Source organism: Lolium perenne, chromosome 7 (genome assembly GCF_019359855.2).
Source record: "Lolium perenne isolate Kyuss_39 chromosome 7, Kyuss_2.0, whole genome shotgun sequence".
NCBI lineage: Eukaryota > Viridiplantae > Streptophyta > Magnoliopsida > Poales > Poaceae > Lolium > Lolium perenne.
The window spans coordinates 180539731-180565229 of NC_067250.2; the positions used below are offsets into that span (position 1 = coordinate 180539731).

Consider the following 25499-nt stretch of genomic DNA (forward strand, 5'->3'; position numbering starts at 1 on the left):
TTCGCTTCTTCCATTGTTCCCTAAACTCCTAGAGCACAAGATATAACCATAAATTTGACATTGCACAATTCAGAATCACTCCGTGAGTCACGAAGGGAGTAGCAGGAACTGAATTAGTTGTGAAGAGAGAGGAGCTGATGTTGTGAAAGACAAGAGTTTATGTTTATGAGGTGACCGACCTGCCAACAACATGTGACACTGACGAATCTGGACGTCGTCTTCGTGCTCCCGTTTTCGTCCATATGGACAGAGGGGGACATTCTCTAGCTAGCTCGACAGATGGTACTCTTGGCCTTCAACAACCTGCGAGTACATTTCCCGCTTTATCACTGTCGTGCTATACATATACATTGAACCTGGACGTATAATTTTTCCACTTGGGGGTCAGGTTAAATTCCCGAAGGAACATACAGAAAGTTACCTCAGATTCGCTTCAGCCTTGACAAATTCTCTTGTATTTTAAATTTCTCGGATGACAGACACGTATGCAGTATGCTATATTCCATTCGGCTCCCTTCCTCAATTCGGCCGCAATCACGGCCAGGTGCATCCAGCAAGTCTCCTAGCTCTGCACTAGATAGAGAGGATCGCAAGGCAATAGTACAAGGATGAACACACATAAACATTGAACAAAGCAGTCGTAGCGGACGCAGCTTATAAATATGGGAGCTAGCCACAATCTCTGCATTCACCAGCTAATGCGAAGTAGTTCAGCCTTCAGTGTCCCTCGGATGCACAGTCGGTTGTCTCCTGGGGTTCCCTCCAAACACTTCAGCAGCTCGGGACCTCATCTTTCGCATGAGCAATGCAAAGACCTCTGCCATGGCCTAGCTCGTGAAGTGTTTGGGGGAACTCTAGTTGGCACCCGGCATTTTATCCAACGGAAAATAAGGTTGGACCCTCGGAGCTCTTCCCAGATAGCCTTCAGAAGCTGTGTCGCGTTTGTTGCTAGGGTGAATTGTGATAATTCAGTTTGTTTAACCTGCTTTTGTCTATTTGTTCTAACATCAGTGGCTGTTTTCTGCGTTAAATTGTGCTAGAACAGGTACTCCGTACCATAGTTTAGCAGCGACAAGCTGAACGTCAGAAGGTCAAGGTTTTCAAGAAAATGTTCTCTCCGTTACATAATTCTAGTCGGAGTGTTCCATAATTTCTGTAGTGGTGTTAGTTCAAATTTGAGTTAAACCACCCCAAAGTTTATGGATCGGAATGAGTAATATTTAAAGCAAGTGCATCCACTAGCACTTGATGATACACCAGCCGAAGCAACACCTAAAACCTGCTACTGTAGCGAATCCGAAAAAAACTCTCCTTTGCTCAGCCGGTCGACAAACAACTGGTGTTTTAAGTACATCTAAGCAGTAACCCCGCAAAGGGAAAGTCAAACCGTAAACATGATCAGTGTAGATTCGGGTACAACCTGCAACACTAACAGTTTGCGTCCAAGCAAGCGATTTTGCCCAACTCATCACTGCAAGAACGGCCTCTCGACATCAGATTCAGTCTCGTCAGACGGCGTTGCGAGCTCGGCCATCTTGTCCTCCCTGTTCTTCGCCCATAGCACCACATAGAGGCCGGCAAACATCAGAACAATCCCCACTAGGCTGAAATGAAAAATCAATATGATCATGTCAGATATCAATTCACCAGTTAAGAGTTTCATGTTCCGTTTTTCAAAATTTTAGAACTTGCACTGAAAATTTTGTTTTTGCTATACAGATGTGCATGGCATGTAAAGACCTACCATCCGGTGCCGATCCATTGCCTGAAGAGGATGAAAGAAATGAACGCCGAGAACACGGTCTGGAACGGGCTGAACATCGACACCAGGACAGGGCCCTTGCGACCGATGCTCGACACCTGGAACGTCGTGCACAGGCCGATCACACCGCCTCCCTGCAGCAGCATTGGCAGCCAGCAGGTTCAGTTTCCGGAGCAATGCAGGTCATATACAGAAATCATGAGTGAGATGCACCGTACATACCACAAGCACGATTTCACCGACGATTCTCGGGACGTTCTCCGCCGTGCCTGAGCTGAGCTTTCCCTCCATGATGACCTGGATCATAGCGCTGAAGATTGACCCCATCATGGCAGTGATCACACAGATCGACAACGGCGCAGGGAACCTCTTCAAGGTTGCAGCCTGCACTCGCACATCAGGTTCAGGTGATGCCAATTCACCATAGCAACAAAGTTACTGAACTATGACTAGTGCCTTATCAGTGTGCCAGGAGTTTGTACCTGCAGGACAGTGTTGCAAGCGAAGACCGTGACTCCAGCGAGCAGGTATAGGCAGCCTAGGATCCACTCTATGTCGATTTTGATGTTGGAGAACGCTCCGTCGTCCCCAGGAACGGACTTGGGTGCTGTTACGGGGTCGGGACTCTTTAAGAAGCTCACGCACATTGCTCCACTGAGGCACACCAACGTGCCCAAGATCTTTGCTCTGGTGTACCTGCACTTCCACTCAAACCTCTCGAACCTGCATAGGAGCATCATGAATTTCCAGCTGCTTGCTCAGTCTGAGACTCTGAATGCTAACAACGTGGGTTTCTGTCTTCACTTAAGACTTGGTTTCTTACCTCAGGCTGGCGGCGATGACAAAGATGAAACCAGGACCGAGATTGGGCATGGCAGAGGCTATCGCCGGTGAGGTCCGTTCGACACCGAGCATCATTAAGACTTGGTATATTGATACCCTAAACAATATCAAGAAACAATGCTCTGTTGATTGCTCTGTAGCATTTCATATTTGAATCTTTACCATGTATTCTTAACTAGAACCATGAATTTCCAGTACCAGTAGTGACTAGGATAAATATCAATCATGGACAAATTAAATCCATTCACTGACCTTTTGAGCAATTTAGGCAGAGGAACTGATTTTGTAAAAACATGCTAGTACATGAATTTGCAAATAACTTTTCGGACGCCAATAAACATGTTTCTATGGTTTTTAGAATAATTTGAAACCAAGCTCTTGGTAATAAATCTAATAAACAAATTATTATATCAGCAACTGAATCTGAAACATCAACGGCTTACGAAGTTGAACTGCAAATTGAAACAAGTTATGCATATATTTGTACGTGTAGACGAAAGGGATATATATGGATTGGATATTTGTCTCTCACCCTCCAAGGGAGATTAAGACGAGCTGGATAACCAGTACGGGGCTCCAGCTCTTGGGCCATTTCTTCCTCTCGACGGCCACGGCGAAGGGGAGGACGACGACGGAGGAGGCCGCGCAGGCTACAACGATGACGAAGAGCGAGGGGACGCCGGCGGCGAGCAGCCGGTTGAGGAACATCATGTACAGGCCGAAGATGCACTGCACCGCGAACAGCCCGCAGATGGTCAGCACATCGCCCAACGACACGCCGCTAAGCATCATCATCTATCACCGGTGGTCGATCGATTGATCTCCACTGCCGGCCGGTAAGATCAAATACTATCTCTGTGTGTGTGTATGTGCGCAGAATTTAAAGAGAGATATGGTAGTAGTATATAGGAAGGACGCTAGCTAGCTGGTACTGCCGTACTGGTATGCATTCGTGCTGGCGCGAAGAAGAGTAGTTACCGATCAATAGGGGAGTTGCACGTGCATGATGCACACCGCTTCGAATAATTCACTGAATATATGGCTTTCAATAGTTTTTGAGCATGGTTATTTAGCTCAATGTGGTGGAAGTATCTATGTTTTAAATTCAGACGAAGTTAAGACATATTTCATGATACTGAAAATAGCAGAAATAATTTAATGTGAACTTATAATTTAATTCCAAGTGCTATAAACTATAGTATGTAATTGATGTGAAACTAGAGGTTTGTAACCTCTCTAAGCCATGTAACCTTTTCTATTCTAAATTAGGTATCACATATAAATTCACATATACCTATACACACAAAAACAGTCAAGATACATTTCTGGCTTTTATATGGATCAAGTTTTCTGCTTTATGTTGGTCTATTGGAGGTCAGAATAATATAATTTTTAATAAAAAATCTCTTTTCATTTTTGCAGGTTATCCATATGGTCTCTTATTGGGTTCAGCTTTGTGCCCTCCTCTCTCCGAAGAGGCAGCGAGATGTCATGGCTTCTAGATGCACACGGTTCTGATGGTCGCTCAGAATATCTTGTGTCAGACTGATTGGCGACATACTAGAAGGCTATGTTGATGTGTAGTCATAGTATGTGGTATTTCCGATGATTGATTTTTGTATCAATCACTTTTTTTAATAAATGGTCGTGTGCATCATGACGCAGAAACCGGGGTATTTTCCCATTTCAAAAAAAAGTTAAGATACATTTGTATGTAAATAAATGTGCGACAAGTAATTCTATAGGTACCATAGCAAACATATTCGTCCGTCTGAAACTGCTCAAAATCGGAATGGGGCACCAGAAGAGAAGTGAGAACTTTCTTTCGCAAATGTGATCAACTTGGCCACCGGATTGGGACTGTCAGACTCCTCGGAAATGGTGTTCCATGCGCCGGAGCCGGTCAGCAGCCGGGTGATGAGGTGACACGTGTGTGCGAGATGGTTTCACCCTGGTGCCTTCAGCCTACGTGGCGGCAACCACGTCGTCGCTGCATGCACGGCCGCACGTAGCCGACTTCGGCCGCCGCTGCCGGGTGCCTCTCATCACTCATCAGCGCCTAAATAATCAGACGGGAAAGCATGGGACCGAACACTGCACATGCGGATACGTGACACGTGTAGCCGACATGGAAGTTACGCATCCAGGATATTCTAGAGCGGATAAGGTCTGTGGAGTGGTGACCATCCTCGGAATAGGTGGTGTAGATGCTCCGTATTTCAAAATGTCCAAAGATTTTGAAAGAAAATGCTTAGGTATAAATCAAGACATTTTACATTTACACATAAAGTTTTACCAAAAGAAGTCATTTTTTGGCATGCTAAAAAGATAAATTTATATGCTCCAAAATATCTGTTCACGAGATATTCTCTTCTGTCTTTTTATTCATGTCACACAAAATACTTTTTTCCTGTAAAATTTTATGTGTGAAACATAAGATGTCAAGATATACACACGAGAATTTCTTTTGAATTGACACACCATGTCCAGACTATCCTCGTCTTTATTTTTATTTTTTATTTCACCATAAACACATTATTCAAATACTCCCTCCCTCGCAAATTATATTGCTTAGTTTTGATTAAGGCTGAACTTTATAAAATTTTACCCGTTGTATGAAAAAAAACATTCCAATAGTTTCTTAGTGTTATTAAAAGTTTTCATGATGGTTTTAATTTAAAACCATGAAATATATTTCATACTTGTGTATATGGTATTGTGAATTTGATACTCCCTCCGATCCATATTAGTTGCCACTAATGTAGATGTATCTAGATATATTTTAGTTTTAGGTGCATCTATACAAGTGGCAAGTAATGTGATTTAGAGGGAGTATAATTTTCGGTATGATTTTTTTATATATATGCAATGTAATTTGCAAGGGAGGGAGTAGATTTGGAACATAAAAGAATAATATTGGCCAAGGTGCAGTTAAAATATGGTAACCGAGCCATGCACGTGATGCAACCACGTGAGATTTTTTTTGACAATCAATACCATATATATTCATAGCAACAAATAGTATATGGTAGAGATACATGAACTGACTCCAACGATTATACAAAATAAAGTCTAAAAGATAGTAATGAATCTTCGAGATCTTCAATTTCTTTCTTCTTCCAGAACACAATCTTGTACTCTTGGGGGATGACCCCCGGTATGCCAAAAGCATGCCTAACCGGATGGTTTGAACCATCGAAGTACCGGTTTAAAGATTATTCCGGATAACAAGGATTGGTTCTATACAAAGTGAATCATACCGGTATCCCAAGAGGGGAATACCGGAACCGGCTAAGAAGGTACCGGAGCACCGGTACAGGCTACACTGTAGCACGTCGGCAAGACTGGTCAAAGATTCTCTCTAGAGCTAGAGGACAAGGATGAGCGAATCACTTCAGCTTTAAACGAAGCCCTGACGCCAAAAGCAAATGATGACGTAAAAGGTACCGGAGGATGTCACAGCTCCTGATTAAAGACATACCGGCGTCACCGATAGCCAAAGTGGCTTTGTAAAGTAGTTTGTCTAGTCAAAGATGCCGTTAGGGTTTCCTAGGGTTTCTTTCCGTGTAAGCCACCCTCTCCCCTATATAAGGAGAGGGGGCACACCCACACGTGGGGAGATTCTACGTTCTATCTTGTATCCAAAAAACCTGTAACCTTGTATGATCTAGAAATAGAGAGATCTAGAGGTGAGATTGTTCTCGTGTTCTTCTTCTTCTACCTCTGGCCAAGGCCAAGTTCTTGAGGAAAGCATCCGGAATCCATCCCATCCTTACCAAAACCCTCCCCCGAATCCTCTAGCGCACATTCGGCTCCAACTTAAGCCATCCCATGGCATCTGTCTGTTCACCACGACGACAATTGGCGCCCACCGTGGGGCCAGCAGCTGCGCTTGCTGGAGTACATATTCGGGCGGGCCTCCTCACCATCGCCGGCGAGCGTGTCGTCACCGCGCTCGTCAACCGTGTCCGCGACATGGATTCATCAATGACAACAGGGGCTGCTTCGCCAATGGAGGTAAGTTCCCCAAGAACGGCCGCGTCATCGAGTTTGGGAGCTTCCTCGTCTACTACGGCACCGTCCCCGAGCGCCAGTGCCTCTCGCCGGTGCTGGTGGCTCCGGACCCGCCAAGGTCTACGCTTCGCAGCGGCCACGCCGCCGGCAGCGTCGAAGTGCTGGTGGTTGGTGATACGCGTACAGCACGCGTCCGTTGGGAACCCCAAGAGGAAGGTGTGATGCGTACAGCGGCAAGTTTTCCCTCAGTATGAAACCAAGGTTTATCGAACCAGTAGGAGCCAAGAAGCACGTTGAAGGTTGATGGCGGCGAGATGTAGTGCGGCGCAACACCAGGGATTCCGGCGCCAACGTGGAACCTGCACAACACAAACCAAGTACTTTGCCCCAACGAAACAGCGAGGTTGTCAATCTCACCGGCTTGCTGTAACAAATGATTAGATGTATAGTGTGGATGATGATTGTTTGCAGAGAACAGTAGAACAAGTATTGCAGTAGATTGTATTTCAGTAAAGAGAATTGGACCGGGGTCCACAGTTCACTAGAGGTGTCTCTCCCATAAGATAAACATCATGTTGGGTGAACAAATTACAGTTGGGCAATTGACAAATAAAGAGGGCATGGCTCCATGCACATACATATTATGATGAGTATAGTGAGATTTAATTGGGCATTACGACAAAGTACATAGACCGCTATCCAGCATGCATCTATGCATAAAAAGTCCACCTTCAGGTTATCATCCGAACCCCCTCCAGTATTAAGTTGCTAACAACAGACAATTGCATTAAGTATTGCGCGTAATGTAATCAATAACTACATCCTCGGACATAGCATCAATGTTTTATCCCTAGTGGCAACAGCACATCCATAATCTTAGAGGTTTCTCTCACTCCCCCAGATTCACGGAGACATGAACCCACTATCGAGCATAAATACTCCCTCTTGGAGTTACTAGCATCAACTTGGCCAGAGCATCTACTAATAACGGAGAGCATGCAAGATCATAAACAACACATAGATATAAATTGATAATCAACATAACATGGTATTCTCTATTCATCGGATCCCAACAAACACAACATATAGAATTACAGATAGATGATCTTGATCATGTTCGGCAGCTCACAAGACCCGACAATTAAGCACAATGAGGAGAAGACAACCATCTAGCTACTGCTATGGACCCATAGTCCAGGGGTAGACTACTCACACATCACTCCGGAGGCGACCATGGCGGCGTAGAGTCCTCCGGGAGATGATTCCCCTCTCCGGCAGGGTGCCGGAGGCGATCTCCTGAATCCCCCGAGATGGGATTGGCGGCGGCGGTGTCTCTGGAAGGTTTTCCGTATCGTGGCTCTCGGTACTGGGGGTTTCGCGACGAAGGCTATTTGTAGGCGGAAGGATAGGTCAGGGGGCGACGCGAGGGGCCCAGGAGACAGGGCGGCGCGGCCAAGGGTGGGGCCGCGCCGCCTGCCCTCCTGGCCACCTCGTGGCCCCACCTCATTGACTCTTCGGTCTTCTGGAAGCTTCGTGGCAAAATAGGACCCTGGGCGTTGATTTCATCCAATTCCGAGAATATTTCCTTACTAGGATTTCTGAAACAAAAAACAGCAGAAAACTGCAACTGGCACTTCGGCATCTTGTTAATAGGTTAGTTCCAGAAAATGCACGAATATGACATAAAGTGTGCATAAAACATGTAGATATCATCAATAATGTGGCATGGAACATAAAAAATTATCGATACGTCGGAGACGTATCAGCATCCCCAAGCTTAGTTCCTGCTCGTCCCGAGAGGTAAACGATAAACAAAGATAATTTCTGGAGTGACATGCCATCATAACCTTGATCATACTATCGTAAAGCATATGAGCTGAGATCAAATCATTCAAAGCAAGTATCTATATTGATATAAGAGATGATAATAGAAAAGTTAGACAAGCTAGAAGTTTTCATGAACTATTGCTTTAAAGACATGCAACCGTACAAAGTTCATTAAAGATGTATTAAGTATTCAGCATAGAAGTTCTATCCTTCATTCCAAGCATCAAGTAAATTTTCACAACATAAGAAGGATTCAGTCAAGTAAACATAAACATGAACGTCATGAATCAACTGTTTCGAAGTCTACTCAACCGGTGAGCGCAAGCATTTGGTATTAGCATCAGGATGTTATGGCATAAAGAACGTTAATGGGGGTTTGGAAGGCCAAATGGAAGAAAGGCTTGCAAAGCTGTAAATGACCATTAGACAAGAGGAAGCCTTATGATCGATGCTATGCAAGGAGTAGTGATTGCCATGCAACGGATGCACATAGAGCTATATGTGTATGAAAGCTCTCCAATGGAACTAGTGGGGGTGCATCCAACTTGGTTGCTCACGAAGACCTAGAGCACTTTTGAGGAGGCTCATCATTGGAATATACAACCCAAGTTCTATAGTGTAAATTCCCCACATAGTTATTTCTCTTCTAAAAGGCCGCTAGGCTACTCGCCCGCACGAGGCACCTGAAGGGGCAAAACGATCGTGAGCACTCATTTCATCCTGCACAGTAAAAATCGGATCCCACTTTCACCTCCAGCCGTCCGTTGTGTTTTTTCTTATTTCACCGCTGCTGCTCCTTTTGAGTGTATGATGCCTGGGCCCGAATGTGTGCGGGGCCGTCAGCCAGAGGCAGTGACAGCGAGTCCCTCCCGTCAGCTTCTTTTTCGTGCGCGCGAAGGGCAACACAAGCGAAAACCTAGATCGGTAAATATCTCCCCAAATCCGCTTCCTCTCTCCCCGTCCCCAATCGCGTTCTCCATCCTCCCAATCCCGGAAGAGGCCGGCGGCGCGGAAGGTTCATAGCGGCTAGCTGGCGGAGTGTTGAGAGGAGGCGCTGCAGGAGCGCGTCCCGGAGGAGGCCGGCGGCACGAGCCGCGAGGCGAAGCACACGATGGTGGAGAGCAGGAGGAGGAGCACACTACAGCAAGGGTCAGCGACCAGGATCAAGTTCCAGGTAGTTCGTTTTTTCCTTGCCTTCCTCTCCAGCTTCCTGGTATCTGCACTGTCACATCCCTCCTCCGATCGAAATCTGAGGCAATATGCAACATGGCCGGAGCAGTTCCACGAGGTAGTGCGAGGGGTTTAATTTTATTTGTTTTGCTTTTGCAGCTAGAATTTGGCGTCCGAGAGATATGGATGCTGCGAGCAAAAATCCAGCTTAACCTTCCCATCTCTCCCTTTTCCATCTAGGATCTGGTGGCCGGATGCGGCAGAGGTGAGTGGACGATTCAAGCGCACCCCACGCCTCTGCTCGTCTTCTTCACCTTCACCCATGACTTCCCCTGCACCGGCGGTGTGGTGCCTGGTCTGCACAACGGGTGACTTCTCCTCTACTCTCCCAACGTCGAGTTGACGGCGAAGCTGGAGCAAGAAAGTCGAGGTGACAGATCCGCACGCCCTACTGTCCTCCTCCATCAAGCTCTCAATCTGGGAGGTGTACATGTCCATGAAGGTCTCGACAGTGCTGCTGCTACGGGTATTCCTCTCTTCTCAAATCTGAATGTCTCATGGTCTGTTTCTTGTTGTCTAGCTTATTTATGTTGCCTCAGATAGAAGAGCGCGCTAGCAACACTATTGAAAGCTGCAGATGATGCGGATTGATTCCAAATGAAAATTGCTAGCAATAAGGTAAATCGACTGCTTTCTTATGGCTCAACATGTCAACATGCCATTGTATATTACACTATGCCAGAATATAGCAGCTAACTCCCTTGTCAGCTGCACCTCGCATTATTATTTGGCGAACTTTCGCTTCTTTGTCATTATGAAAGCTCAATCTCTTTTCCTTCTTAGGTGGATCTTGTTGCTCGGAAGGGTGATGAGACTATAAAATCAAAGCATGCCAATTCTGGAGCTCGTGTACAAGTTTCTACTCTTATGTATGCCCAGGGCATGTAAAACCAAGTCCCATTTTGATTGTGCTAAATCGGAAGCATAAGTGAAGTTCCTGCTTTTGTAAGTTTCTCTGTTTTCCTGTTCTTGTTTTATCGTTCCATTTGTGTTCAATGACATGAGAGATATACAATTTGCTGATGCCATCCAAATATCTCTATGTATGTTTGTCAGATTTTGGACTCATTAAGCCTGTGTACTTTAGTTTGTATTGTTTTTATCATCATAGTCATCATCTTCATCTTCATTTTTAGGCCATTCCTTGCCCTGGGTGATCCTGCAACTAGAAGAACACTATATTGATGCCACAGAAGAGCAATTTGAAATCACAAAGCAGCTCGTTAGTGAGGTTACCAGTGAGGTCGCTTTCTTTTTCTTGTTATGCTACTTACCAGTTGCTATAGAAATTTGTTATTTATCTGTGTCATTAAAATCTTGCTGGTTTGATCTCATCTTATATGTCAGTGTGCATTTGTCTCATTTTATCATTTTCCTACTCGACCGACATTTTTCATGGTTTGCTTTCAAAATCTTTTCTTTTTATACCGCTATGGTATCCTGTGTTTTTGTCAATTATACCCGCAGTGCATGTCTTGGACATATAATTCACTGGCTATAGTCATATAAAACAAATTAGTAATGACGGCAAAAGCATGGCTTGCTCTTTTGAGCTCTCTCAACTTAAAATAATGTATGCTTTTGAAAATTTAAATAATAGGAAATTCGTACTATTTCAGTTGGACATAACGTGTGACCATGATGATATTTTGGGAATCTGGTTTTCTGTTGTTGTTGTGTCTTTACCACATACCATACATGTGCGTGTGTGGCAATAAAGAATGGAACATAGTGGTAGTCAAAGTGGTTTATATAAGAATTACCAGATTATATATATCTGGATATCAAGGCTTCTATTTCATTTCACTAGCTAAATTAGATTCAGCACATGTAATTAATGGATTCTACTCAAATGGCAGTTCCCTTTTCTTTAGATACTGCACATCATTTGTGCAACTATTTTTTCGCACGATTTATGTTTGCGGTGCAGCAAGGAAGGTTATATTTGTGTGGAGATGTTGAATGCTTAGTGAGTTATGTTCAGCTGAATATTGGAGATCCTTAAATATTCAGAAGACTAATTACTGAACATTCTTTTCTTTTCTGTTACTTGTCTGCTGTTTATTATTGTGAAACAAAGATTGCATGTGTGACTAATGTCTTATGTTGCCTAAATTGTTGGAGAACAAATCTTTTATGTTATTTTTTTCTTAGATCTGTATATCTTTAATCAACCTGCAGTTGCCGCTTCTGAAGATATGGGGAGGAGCAGCGGATGAGAGCTTTGAGATAGTTGATAGGTACCGCAAAGAGTCAATTTTGTATATGCTTGAACATAATCTACAATCCATCCTATTTTTTCTCACAATCTGCTTTGTTCATTCTGTTTCTTGTTAACTGATGCATGCTGTTTGTTCTTCCTTTACCTGAATATACACCACTCTATCTAGGATCTGAATGGCACACCAGAAAATTGAGTTGTGGATCAAATGAGATCATCATATCAAAGTGGTTTATATAAGAAACACCAGATTATATATATATATATCTGGATATCAAGGCTTCTATTTTATTTCTTATAGTTTGATTTGGTGATGCATTTGTTTGATAAAAAGAGAACTGAAAGTTTGCACTCAAATTTGTTCATTTAGTTTCACGATATCTATAGGTTGAACTGTAGCGTTTAAAAGGAGGGATCATGCATAAGTTACAGGAGAAGGCCCAAGTCTAATTCTAACTGAAAATGACAGTAAACATGACAACCTGTAACATACACTTAGATTTTTTTATGTAATGGCGTGAGTTTCAGGAAACGCAGCAATTGCTGGAGTAGGTAAGGAAAGTCTGTTGGTAACAATAGTTAGGGCGGAGTAGTATTATCTTGGTGCAGCTCCTGGTGTATTAGATTGGGTATGATTAATCTCTGCCTGCAGAAGATCTTCTCTGGTTTTTTGGCAATATTTATGAAGCCAACAACAAAGGATCTAAAGACTGTGGACAAATGCCAAACAAAATAGCAGAGCAAAGAAGAGAAACATTTGGTGTGACCAACTTTTAGGCTGCGTGAGGATGCATAAAACCAAACGCACCCAATTGTTGTGTTGTTTGGATTCACGCCGATAGGGAAATCTGTACAAATCATAAGCATATTCTGTGATATGGACGCTTTAGGCTGGAACTGATGGCTTTTGGAGGTCTTGCATGCAGGTCTATTCAGTTTATGTATTAACAGAGGATTTGGTTAATCCACATAAGAACGAGGCAAACCTGTTGCAAGTATTTTGAAAATAAAGGTGTCACAAAAAACCCTTAAAAATTAATGACCTCTCTATCTTCTAAAGGATAGGTATTAAGAATAAATCTACCAATTCAATGAAATGGGTTCTCCAAGTGGAAACCAGGTATCAATATGGAATATGGTTACCACAAAGATCTTTCATGCTCAAATGTACAACTTATGCTTGCGGCTACAGCTATCTGCTTGGGCTACTTGTGATTTACTTCATACTAGAGTTCTGTATCGGATTGGTACCTCCATCATGGATTTGCATGGGCAGTCCAGCAGTAGTTGGCATGTCTTTTGTAGAGAGTGGTGATGCTTGTTTCTAGGGAGGACGTCTGTACATACGTTTTCAGTTTGAGCAGTGGATTTTTTTAGACGGGAAAGTTTGAGCACAGGTATATAGCAACTTACAGGTATTGCAGCTTATTTGTCTTCACTGTACTGCTTTAGTTTCTTATGATGGGAATCGGAGGTCTACCTCTTTTCCAAAAAAAAAACATGGTAGATCAATGTCTTCCTGGACATTAATATGATATACATGTTTTTTTTGTAGTAATATCATTGATTCCAACCTTTTTCTTGGTATTAATGATTAATAGTTGCATGTTTAGTGCTATTGCTATATTGTGGATTGTGATATCTTTGTGGCAAGAAGATAATGGCAGTCTTTTTAAAGCACTGTTACTGATAAGGACACATATTTAAAATTTCAGTTGCTTGCTTTGATTTTGCATGTGTGCTTCCTATTGCTCAATAGAGTTATTTATAATAATTGTTCAGAGAAGGGTCGGTGCTTATAGAAGGATAGAATATAGATCTCCTGATGGACTATGCTTTCTTATTTGTTCAAGTGAGATATGATTGTTGGCTGGAGATTCAGAGCTCATAGAAGGTCATAGTGCCATTCATGGATACAGTTCATCATGTATAAATCACTTCAGTTACACATTTCTTTTGTCATTCCAATAGCCCTGCTACTATTTTAAGTTTGCTGCTATCCATATGCATATTCAGTCAACTTTTTTGTCGTTGCAGTGATGTGATAAGCAGCCTACTTGTTGAAGTGCATCTCTATTAGATCTGTGAAACAAGCACCGTATTATTGGGTTATACTGAATGCAACTATCTAATTCTTTTGCAGTTGGTGAAGAACCGTTTGGGGTCCTCATTTTAACTGAAAGTTTCACTAAATCCATTAAAGGCTGTCAGGTATCTTCTAGCTGTGCAGTGATGTGTTGCAGTATGGGCTTTTCTTAGCTGAGTTTTAGTTCTAATATATATTGGTTCTAATGCAACACAGTTTTTAGAATGGAGATTAATAGTTGCTTTGCTCTTAGAAATGATGATTTATATATTTGTTTCCTGCAAGATATTGAAGCCCTAGAACTATAGGAGTGCAGCTTGCACGAATAAATAAGGTTAATAACCAGTCCTGCTGCTTTGATTCTCTGACTAATAAACATGCTTTATTCCTGTCAAATGCAAGACACGTTTAAGACAGCTCACTGATGAGGAAAAATAACTTTAATTAAGTGTCTACCGTTCTCCCTTGATGGTCAACATATTGTGATGTAAGATTTGTAGGACTTCATGCAAGTCTTAATTCTATTCTTGCACCTTGCTTTCTATAGGCAGCTTTATGAATTTGATATCAAGTCTTGTCTTTTAGATCTCTTTGAATAGTAATTGTTAAACGATTCATATGAATGATGTAGATCAAATTATGTGCACTTCGTGGTACAGCTATTGAAGTCCCAAAACCCTGATGAGGCACATAGTAATTCAGATATGTATGCTACCTTTAAGATTTCTGATTGGTATTCCATTTTTGTTAGTGAAGCGTTCTTCCTTTTCCGTAGCTCGAGCCATTTTCACCTGCAATTTATTATATACTTATATGATTAATTAAAGCTCTGTTTTTTATGTTCACTTCGTGTGACTACTCTAAGTTGCTATTGTGGTGTACAAAACTTGGTGTCTGGTTTTAATTGTTCATTGATAGACTTTTTTTTTCTATCGCCTGACAGAATTCTCGACCTTGTTAACAATCTTATAAAGAGAGAAATTAGGATTGTGTCCCGGTTAAACATGGCTCCTGAGGTGCAAGGCGTATTAACTGCTGCAGTTTTGGGGGTCCATCTTCTCCGAGCAAAGCCATAGCCCATGGACCTGCCGCTCTGCTCTAATTTGGTAGAAGCCTGATAGTTAACGAGAGAGCAGTTCGGGACGGGGCTACCTTGCCGGAGATCTGGACGGTTTGGAGTTAGAATGCCCAAATCCTATTTTTTGAACCCCTTTTCCTTATTTATATGTATTTTATAGCTTCCCAGTTATATTACCTATCTATCTTAGACACCATCAGAGTATAACTATACATATTCTATCGGCTGTGTTGTATGGTAGTGTATTGCTATTGGTGATTTTCAGATCAACCTGGTTTGCAACCAAAGTATGAGTTGTGTACTTATTGTTGATTCATTTGCCTTTTATTTCTTGCTAATTATCACCATGTATTCACTTACTGATAAGACATGGCTTTAATTTAGGCTCGGGTTCGATCTTTGTACCGGGACGGAGGTTCATCCTATATATTAGCGTCCATTAGCATATTATTAATGTGATTTTATTTGTATTGATTTAGGCATTTGTCTCATGTATTGATTCTGCCATTTGCGCGATAGCGCAACGGGTCATCTAGTACTAGTAAAACATGAAAACTCTCTCATATAAATGTAGGTGCTAAACATGAGCACAAATGATGACTATGAATAATGCGGGTGCTAAAACATGAGCACAAGTGTGGATAAAATATAGTAATGCCGCCCCCTTTTTCTTTATTCTCTTTTTTTTTCCTTTTTTCTTTTTTTTTCTTTTTTTTCTTTCTTTTCATTTTTTTCTTTCTTTTTTTTTTCTTTTTGATGGCCTCCACGGCTCTTTTCATTTTTAGGGGCAACATCCTAATATGACAACACACTTTTTGGTACAAATAACTCATAATGAATGAAACATGATATATGAAACTGTACGCCTCTGCCAGTGTAGCAGGATGTGCAATGATCTAGCGTAACATGGGTAAACCACATATCAGCTGTATATGATCATGCAAAGCAATATATAAATAATAAATGACAACATGGCATGTAATGTAAAAATGGATGTTGCATGACAATATATCTCGGAACAGCTATGGAAATGCTGTGGTAGGTAGGTATGGTGGCTGTTTTGAGGAGATGTATGGGCTTATGTGTAGGAGAACAAGAGAAAGTTCTCCCACGGGTTTGGATGTACCGGCGAAGTATACACAATTCTCAATGTGAGCAAAAGGCAATGCACAGTACCGAAGAGGCTAGCAAATTTGGATGGTGGAAGTGCCAAAAACCGTAGCTTAACATTAGTCAAAAAGAACTCACAAGCTTATTGCAAACAACTAGCAGGTTCATCATTAAGAGCATGATTAAAATTTACTCCAAGGAGGGCCGTTCACGGTGGCACAAGTACCCCGCTAGCTCCCTCGACTTTCAGCACAACTTAGTTATTACGATGAACTCTCAGACATGGAAAGCTATCAAGTCCAACTACGCCTTCAACTATTTAAATAGAGTTTGTAGTACGGCACAAGCTTAAAGACAACAATCCACTACTAATTTTAACTTATTTATCCAGCAAGCCTTACCATCTAAATATCTCAAAACATTTGCAAAGAATCAAGTTATCAAAGCTCAATGTTATACAAGTATTTTATTATACACTACCACATGCAATATTTCCCGTTTCCAACCATACAACAATTTAACGAAGAAGAAACTTTGCCATGAATATTATGAGTAGAGCCTAAGGACATACTTGTCCATATGCTACAACGGAGCGTGTCTCTCTCCCATACAAAGAATGCTAGGATCCATTTTATTCGAACAAAACAAAAACAAAAATAAACCGACGCTCCAAGCAAAGCACATAAGATGTGATGGAATAAAAATATAGTTTCAGGGGAGAAACCTGATAATGTTGTCGATGAAGAAGGGGATGCCTTGGGCATCCCCAAGCTTAGACGCTTGAGTCTTCTTGATATATGCAGGGGTGAACCACCGGGGCATCCCCAAGCTTAGAGCTTTCACTCTCCTTGATCATGTTGTATCATCTCCCTCTCTTGATCCTTGAAAACTTCCTCCACACCAAACTCAAAACAACTCATTAGAGAGTTAGTGCACAATCAAAATATACATGTTCAGAGGTGACATAAATCATTCTTAACACTTCTGGACATTGCACAAAGCTACTGAAAGTCAACGGAATCGAAATATCCATCGAACATATCAAAACAGGCAATGCGAAATAAAAGGCAGAATCTGTCAAAAACAGAACAGTTCGTAATGACGAATTTTATTGAGGCACCAGACTTGCTCAAATGAAAATGCTCAAATTGAATGAAAGTTGCGTACATATCTGAGGATCACTCACGTAAATTGGCATAATTTTCTGAGTTACCTACAGAGAATTTTGCCCAGATTCTTGACAGCAAAGAAATCTGTTTCTGCGCAGTAATCCAAATCTAGTATGAACCTTACTATCAACGACTTTACTTGGCACAACAAAACACTAAACTAAGATAAGGAGAGGTTGCTACAGTAGTAAACAACTTCCAAGACTCAAAATAAAAACAAAGTACTGTAGTAAAAACATGGGTTGTCTCCCATAAGCGCTTTTCTTTAACGCCTTTCAGCTAGGCGCAGAAAGTGTGTATCAAGTATTATCAAGAGATGGAGCATCGTTATCATAAGCTCCCCCATCTGTAGTGGTACTAAGGGCTTTGTCAATTTTAGGCCTATAATAATATTTCTTTGGTTTAGGAACTTTAGAGACATACATAAACTTTTGCTCCTTACCCACATAAGCTTTCCCCTCACATTTAAGAGAAGAAAAAGTTGAACTCAAGGTTCCCATAGCTTTTTCAAGTTCGCCAATCCTATTGGTTTGATTATCATGGACAACACAAGTTCCTAGGACACTGATTCTTTCATCAATTCCTCCTAAGGATTTATCAAATTCATCAGTTTTATCAAGTAACATTTCCAATTTAGTTTCAATACTTGGAATTTTTTTCTCTATGGTTTCAAATTTTTTCATGACATCTTCAAGAGAGATTTCAGTTTTAACTTCATCAACAGGGGGTATTCCAAATAGACTCTCAATAATGCAGCTAGCTTCTAATGCAGGAGTACTTAGGAAATTACTTTTCGCGAGACAATCAAGAACATACCTATTCCAGCTAGAGACACCAACATAAAAATTCCTGAGTAGGATAGTTGTGGAGTGTTTCTTAGTGCACCTATTATGGGCATCACTAATTCTATACCAAGCATCTCTTAAACATTCTCCCCCTCGTTGCTTAAACGTACGAACTTCAACTTCAGGATTACTCATTTTAGTAGTAGTAAATAAAACAAACTAGATAAAGTAAATGCAAGTAACTAATTTTTTTGTGTTTTTGATATAGCAAACAAGATAGCAAATAAAGTAAAACTAGCAACTAATTTTTTTGTATTTTGATTTAGTGCAGCAAACAAAGTAGTAAATAAAATAAAGCAAGACAAAAACAAAGTAAAGAGATTGCGATGTGGAGACTCCCCTTGCAGCGTGTCTTGATCTCCCCGGCAACGGCGCCAGAAAAAGAGCTGCTGGCGCAAAGTTGACGTGGGAGTTAGAGATTCCTATGATGTAACTTTTCTTCAGGTCCCCGGCAACGGCGCCAGAAAAAGAGCTTCATACGCGTACAGCACGCGTCCGTTGGGAACCCCAAGAGGAAGGTGTGATGCGTACAGCGGCAAGTTTTCCCTCAGTATGAAACCAAGGTTTATCGAACCAGTAGGAGCCAAGAAGCACGTTGAAGGTTGATGGCGGCGAGATATAGTGCGGCGCAACACCAGAGATTCCGGCGCCAACGTGGAACCTGCACAACACAAACCAAGTACTTTGCCCCAACGAAACAGCGAGGTTGTCAATCTCACCGGCTTGCTGTAACAAAGGATTAGATGTATAGTGTGGATGATGATTGTTTGCAGAGAATAGTAGAACAAGTATTGCAGTAGATTGTATTTCAGTAAAGAGAATTGGACCGGGGTCCACAGTTCACTAGAGGTGTCTCTCCCATAAGATAAACAGCATGTTGGGTGAACAAATTACAGTTGGACAATTGACAAATAAAGAGGGCATGGCCATGCACATACATATTATGATGAGTATAGTGAGATTTAATTGGGCATTACGACAAAGTACATAGACCGCTATCCAGCATGCATCTATGCCTAAAAATTCCACCTTCAGGTTATCATCCGAACCCCCTCCAGTATTAAGTTGCTAACAACAAACAATTGCATTAAGTATTGCGCGTAATGTAATCAATAACTACATCCTCGGACATAGCATCAATGTTTTATCCCTAGTGGCAACAGTACATCCATAATCTTAGAGGTTTCTCTCACTCCCCCAGATTCACGGAGACATGAACCCACTATCGAGCATAAATACTCCCTCTTGGAGTTACTAGCATCAACTTGGCCAGAGCATCTACTAATAACGGAGAGCATGCAAGATCATAAACAACACATAGATATAAATTGATAATCAACATAACATGGTATTCTCTTTTCATCGGATCCCAACAAACACAACATATAGAATTACAGATAGATGATCTTGATCATGTTCGGCAGCTCACAAGACCCGACAATTAAGCACAATGAGGAGAAGACAACCATCTAGCTACTGCTATGGACCCATAGTCCAGGGGTAGACTACTCACACATCACTCCGGAGGCGACCATGGCGGCGTAGAGTCCTCCGGGAGATGATTCCCCTCTCCGGCAGGGTGCCGGAGGCGATCTCCTGAATCCCCCGAGATGGGATTGGCGGCGGCGGCGTCTCTGGAAGGTTTTCCGTATCGTGGCTCTCGGTACTGGGGGTTTCGCGACGAAGGCTATTTGTAGGCGGAAGGGTAGGTCAGGGGGCGACGCGAGGGGCCCAGGAGACAGGGCGGCGCGGCCAAGGGTGGGGCCGCGCCGCCTGCCCTCCTGGCCACCTCGTGGCCCCACTTCATTGACTCTTCGGTCTTCTGGAAGCTTCGTGGCAAAATAGGACCCTGGGCGTTGATTTCGTCCAATTCCGAGAATATTTCCTTACTAGGATTTCTGAAACCAAAAACAGCAGAAAACAAAGAATCGGCACTTCGGCATCTTGTTAATAGGTTAGTTCCAGAAAATGCACGAATATGACATAAAGTGTGCATAAAACATGTAGATATCATCAATAATGTGGCATGGAACATAAGAAATTATCGATACGTCGGAGACGTATCAGTTGGCGCGGCTGACGCCGGCAAGGGAGCTGAGGCGGAAGGCGTAGGACCAACAAAGTCCACGCGCACGGCCAAGCCGCCGACCGAGTGCAACCAGGAAGTTGCGGGTGCATCTACAGCGCCACCGGAGACTCCTCTCCAAGCGGCCACGAGCGTGCTAGCAACGCCCATCGCGCAGAACATCGATCCGGCAGCAGCTCAGGCGGAGCTGGAGGCACAACGCCAGAAGTTGCTTTCTGGAGGCGCAGACATCATCCGGGCGCAGCGCGAGCTGAACCTAACCCTACGTGAGTATAACGCTGCCCATGGCTTTGCTTCTGTTAGCGCTCAGGCTGCAAGGATACCGGAGAATCGGCTTAGGGCTCGCAATCTAGATCAGGATCTGCGTAAAGAGATTCTAGCCGTAAAAAGTACTTCTGCATCGTTGAGCATCGTAGAGAAACCAAAGTACAGTATCCCGGATAAACCCATAAAAGCTGCTAGGGCTGCAGTAGAGCTGTGTGGATCGCTTACCGGAGATGCTTTAGCAAAACAGCAAGATCGTGTTAGGGAGTTGCTTGACATGATTGAGCAACAAAATGCTGAGCAGCTTGCCAAAGTAAACAATGCTGCGGCTTCGAAATCTGTGCGTTCAACAAAGAATGCCGGAAGCAAGTCCCATGGGCAGGCATCGTCCCCCCATCCGGACAAAAGAAAAGAAAACGAGATGAATGCACAACAAATGACTGTGTACGATCCGGTGCTTGCCGGAAAATAACAAGCCGGGCGACACGAGGCCGGTAGAAAAAGCCAAGTGGCAGGTCGTGGCTATGCCGGATATGGCTATGCCGGAGATGAGTATGCCGGTAGAGGTGAAACCGGACAAAATTATCGTGCACCAAGAGCTGCTTATGCAGAGGAGGAGATGCCTCCGCCGAGATACCGACAGGCAAGAGCCGCGGTACCGGAAAGATACGATGAGGCTGATTCGGGAACCGAAAGAATCGCAGCCTACCGGAACCCTTTGGGGGAACGGTTAGGAGAAAGATGCCTACCAGACCGGGATGCGAGGCACAGGCTGGATAGGATGTACTTATCTGAAATGGTCGAGGCAGAAGGTCCTCCGGGTCCCAATTGTTTTGGCCCACGGATCATGAAAGAGGAACCACCGGTTCGCAACTTCACGTTGCCCCGTGATACAAAAACATATGATGACACCACTAAGCCAGAAGACTGGCTTGCGGACTACGTGACCGCAGTTTACATTGCTGGTGGCGGAGGAACTGTCACTGGTGGAGGAAACCTGCGCTGGGCCGTGAGAATTGTACCGTCTTTCCTGGTAGGACCAGCACGCATCTGGCTAAACAACTTGCCGGCAGGAAGCATAAATGGCTGGCTAGAATTTGAGGAAGCTTTCGTGAGAAACTTCAGCAGTACCTACCAAAGACCGAACAAGCCGCATCAGCTCGCTTTGTGTGTGCAGCGCTCCAATGAAACAGACCGGGATTACCTGACCCGGTGGAACTCCACAAGGAATTCCTGTGAGGGAGTAATCGAGGCGCGGGCCATAGCTTGGTTTTGCAATGGGTGCAGAAGAGGTTCACCGCTGTGGCAAAAGCTACAGAGGAACATGCCAACAACTCTAGCAGAAATGATACGTGTGGCAGATAGCTACGCACTGGGAGACCCAATGCAACCGGCAGTACAAGCCGATCTGGCGCAAACAAGCCAACCACACCAAGATCAATACCGGGATAACCGGCACAACAAAAGAAGGGAAGATTTTCCGGATCGGAGGTACGGTCCGCAGCAAGTGGCCGCGGTGCAGGATAATTCCGGCACCAGCGGAAGCCAGAGACAGAAAACCGGATCGCAGCCATGGGCGGGTCCTAAAAAACAATAACAACCATGCCGGTGGCACACTCCGAATCCGGCGAATCCGGCAAATCATTTGACAAAAGATTGTTCCTGGACCAAGTACTTGAAGTTGAAAGGTGCGGTAAAAGATGCGCAAGCACAAGGCTGTACTACGATAGTACCACCATCGCAAGACATGTTGCGGCAACAACTGCCACCACCACCACCGCTTACCGGAGCGAATGCTCTACCGATACAGCCTCAGCCAAACCGACAGCAGCACCAGCAGGTTCATCATGTGGGAGATGACAATGGCCAACCGCCACCACCGGCACCTTTGGGCCGGAATGTTTACCAGGATCCGGACCTGTGCTGTGTTGTGTTCGTTACTGAGCCAACAGACAGGCAAATCATGCATCGCCATTCCATGGAAGTAAACGCAGTGATGCCGGCAGTTCCAAAATACATGCTCTGATCAGATCAGGAAATCACATGGTCGTTCAAGGATCACCCGAAAATAATGCCTAATCCAGGTGGCTATGCTCTTGTGGTGGATCCTATCATGCATGGGCCAACGACTCGAGTACGGTTCAGCAAGGTGCTGATAGACAATGGAAGCAGCATAAACATCATGTACCGGCACACCATGCATACGCTGGGAATAACTGAAAACATGCTACAGCCAACCCACACTACGTTCCACGGAATCGTGCCGGGCTTGTCCTGCTCTCCTATGGGAAAAGTCTGGGTGGATGTGTCGTTTGGAGGATGCTACAATTGCCGGGTGGAAAACATTCTGTTCGAAGTGGTGGATTTGGATAGTCCTTACCACGCACTACTGGGGAGACCGGCATTGGCGGCATTTATGGCCTCAACTCATACGGCATATCTCAAGATGAAGATGCCGGCACCTTGTGGACCCTTGACTGTGGTGGGAAACTATAAGATCTCACTGGAAACCGCTTCCGCCGGATCAAACCTGGCTGAATCGCTGGTAATCGCGGAAGAAAAAAGAAGAATACAAACAGCAGCTGCGCTGGCTCAGTCCTCACAGTTGAGCTTAGCGGCAATGAGTGGCAACTTGGGCACACCGGCGTTCAAGCCAACCAAGGAAACAAAATACATTGTGCTGGACCCGGCTTACCCTGAGCGTACCGTTCGCATCGGTGCCGGTCTCAATGAAGCATAGGAAAGCGCGCTCGTCAACTTCCTCCGTGAGAATCGGAATATCTTTGCCTGGTCTACTGATGACTTGGTAGGTGTTCCGAGGGAGTTGGCTGAGCACTCTCTGAATGTCCGGAAGGATGCGAAGCCGGTAAGGCAGCCGTTGCGCCGGTTCGCTGAAGACAGGAGGAAAATCATTGGAGAAGAAGTGACAAAGTTACTGGTTGCCGGTTTCATCGTGGAGGTATTGCATACTGAGTGGCTAGCCAATCCGGTGCTGGTCGAGAAGAAAAAAGAGGAAGAACCCAAAGCTCCAAAGGTGTGGCGCATGTGCATCGACTACACCAACCTGAACAAAGCTTGCCCAAAAGATCCTTTCCCTTTACCCGAGACCGATCAAGTGATTGATTCTACCGCAGGCTGTGAGTTGTTGTCTTTTCTGGATACTTATTCCGGTTTCCACCAGATTCCCCTGAAAAAGGAAGATCAAATAAAAACTGCGTTCATTACCCCGCACGGGGCTTATTGCTATGTTACCATGCCTTTCGGTTTGCGCAACGCTGGTGCAACGTACCAGCGCTGCATGCAAAAGTGTTTGTTTGATCAGGTCGGAAAAAATGTGCAAGTCTATGTGGACGATGTCGTGATAAAAACTAAGGTAAAAGAAACCTTGATCGATGATCTGAGGCAAACGTTTGACAACTTGAGAAGGTTCCGGATGAAACTTAATCCGGCAAAATGCACCTTCGGCGTTCCTGCCGGCAAATTGCTTGGCTTTCTCGTGTCAAGCCGGGGCATAGAGGTTAATCCGGTAAAAATCCGGGCCATTGAAAGAATGAGCATACCACAAGATCTCAAAGATGTGCAAAAGTTTACCGGAAGTTTGGCATCGTTAAGCCGGTTCATAAGCAGGTTGGGAGAAAAGGCTTTGCCGCTCTATGCTTTGATGAAAAAATCCGATACCTTCATCTGGACCCCTCAGGCAGAAGCAGCGTTCAAAGAGCTAAAAACAGTGTTAGCCACTGCGCCGGTACTGGCTTCGCCTTTGGAAAGAGAGCCCATGCTTTTGTACATAGCAGCAACAAACCGGGTCGTGAGTGTTGTTGTTGTGGTGGAAAGAGAAGAGGAAGGGAAAACTGTGCAGAGACCGGTATACTACCTGAACGAGGTGCTCTCCCTCTCAAAACAAAACTACCCTCACTTCCAGAAAATGACCTACGGCGTGTTCATGGCCGCCACGAAGCTCAAGCACTACTTTGAGGAACACCCTATGAAAGTGGTGAGCGAGGCACCCATTTCGGATATCATGTGTAACAAAGACGCTAGCGGCAGGATTGCCAAATGGGCAATTCAGCTATCACCGTACGTACCGGTGTACGAAAGAAGAGATGCCATAAAATCGCAAGCATTGCCTGATTTTCTAGTTGATTGGGCGGAGAAGCAATACAAACCGCCGGAACAAAAAATAGAGTACTGGAAGATGCACTTTGATGGATCCAAGCTCAAAGAGGGTCTAGGTGCCGGTGTGGTCCTCACTTCACCTAAAGGATATCATCTCCGGTATGTTTTGCAAGTGCATTTCAGGGCATTGAACAATGTTGCTGAGTATGAGGCTCTGATACATGGGCTCAAAGTTGCGAAAGAAATCGGGGCACACCGGATCATTTGCTACGGAGATTCAGATCTTGTGGTGCAACAATGTTCCAGAGATTGGGACGCGAAAGATGCCAACATGGCCTCATATCGGTTTCATGTGCAAAAGATTGCCGGCTTCTTTGAGGGCTGTGAGTTTCACCATGTGCCACGGGCAGAAAATGAGGCCGCAAATACACTCTCTAAGCTGGGCTCCTCCAGGCAGGAAATTCCCCCCGGAGTAGCTTTGGCACACCTAAGGCTGCCTTCGATTAAACCGAGTCCGGAATCGGAGTCAATCTTTGTACCAGAGTCACACATTGTGCCAATGGACATTGACGAAGGAAACCCGGGGACTGTTCCGATAAACCCGGGGACTGCAGGATCTAAGCCGGATGAGGCTATGCTGGTAGACAATATGGAGATAGACCTACCGATATTCCTAGTCCGGGAAGCACCAACTTGGGTTAAACCTATTGAGGAATTCCTGATCAACGGCACCCTGCCGGTTGACGAAAATGAGTCAAAAAGAATCCAAAGGAGATCCAAAGCTTACACCATCATCAATGGAGAAGTGTACAAGAGAAGTGTTACCGGTGTCCTCCAGAGATGTGTGG

The 25499-nt window shown here is 44.1% G+C and overlaps 1 protein-coding gene and 1 long non-coding RNA gene across 2 annotated transcripts; one reads left to right on the forward strand and one right to left on the reverse strand.

Annotated features, from left to right (window-relative positions):
* Positions 1–1210: 1210 nt before the first annotated feature.
* Positions 1211–3423, reverse strand: LOC127314853 (WAT1-related protein At5g47470). Its single transcript, XM_051345384.2, has 6 exons — positions 3138–3423; positions 2586–2702; positions 2245–2485; positions 1985–2146; positions 1745–1896; positions 1211–1604 (listed from the first exon to the last, which is right to left on the reverse strand). Exons 1-6 carry the CDS (start codon positions 3398–3400, stop codon positions 1469–1471), a joined length of 1071 nt encoding a protein of 356 aa, XP_051201344.1. The 5' UTR covers positions 3401–3423; the 3' UTR covers positions 1211–1468.
* Positions 3424–9375: 5952 nt separating this feature from the next.
* On the forward strand, positions 9376–15362 carry LOC127314855 (uncharacterized). Its single transcript, XR_007859989.2, has 7 exons — positions 9376–9620; positions 9857–10142; positions 10216–10294; positions 10460–10621; positions 10813–10919; positions 11858–14108; positions 14927–15362. It is a non-coding gene; the product is annotated as an uncharacterized lncRNA (long non-coding RNA).
* The last annotated feature ends 10137 nt before the right edge of the window (positions 15363–25499 follow it).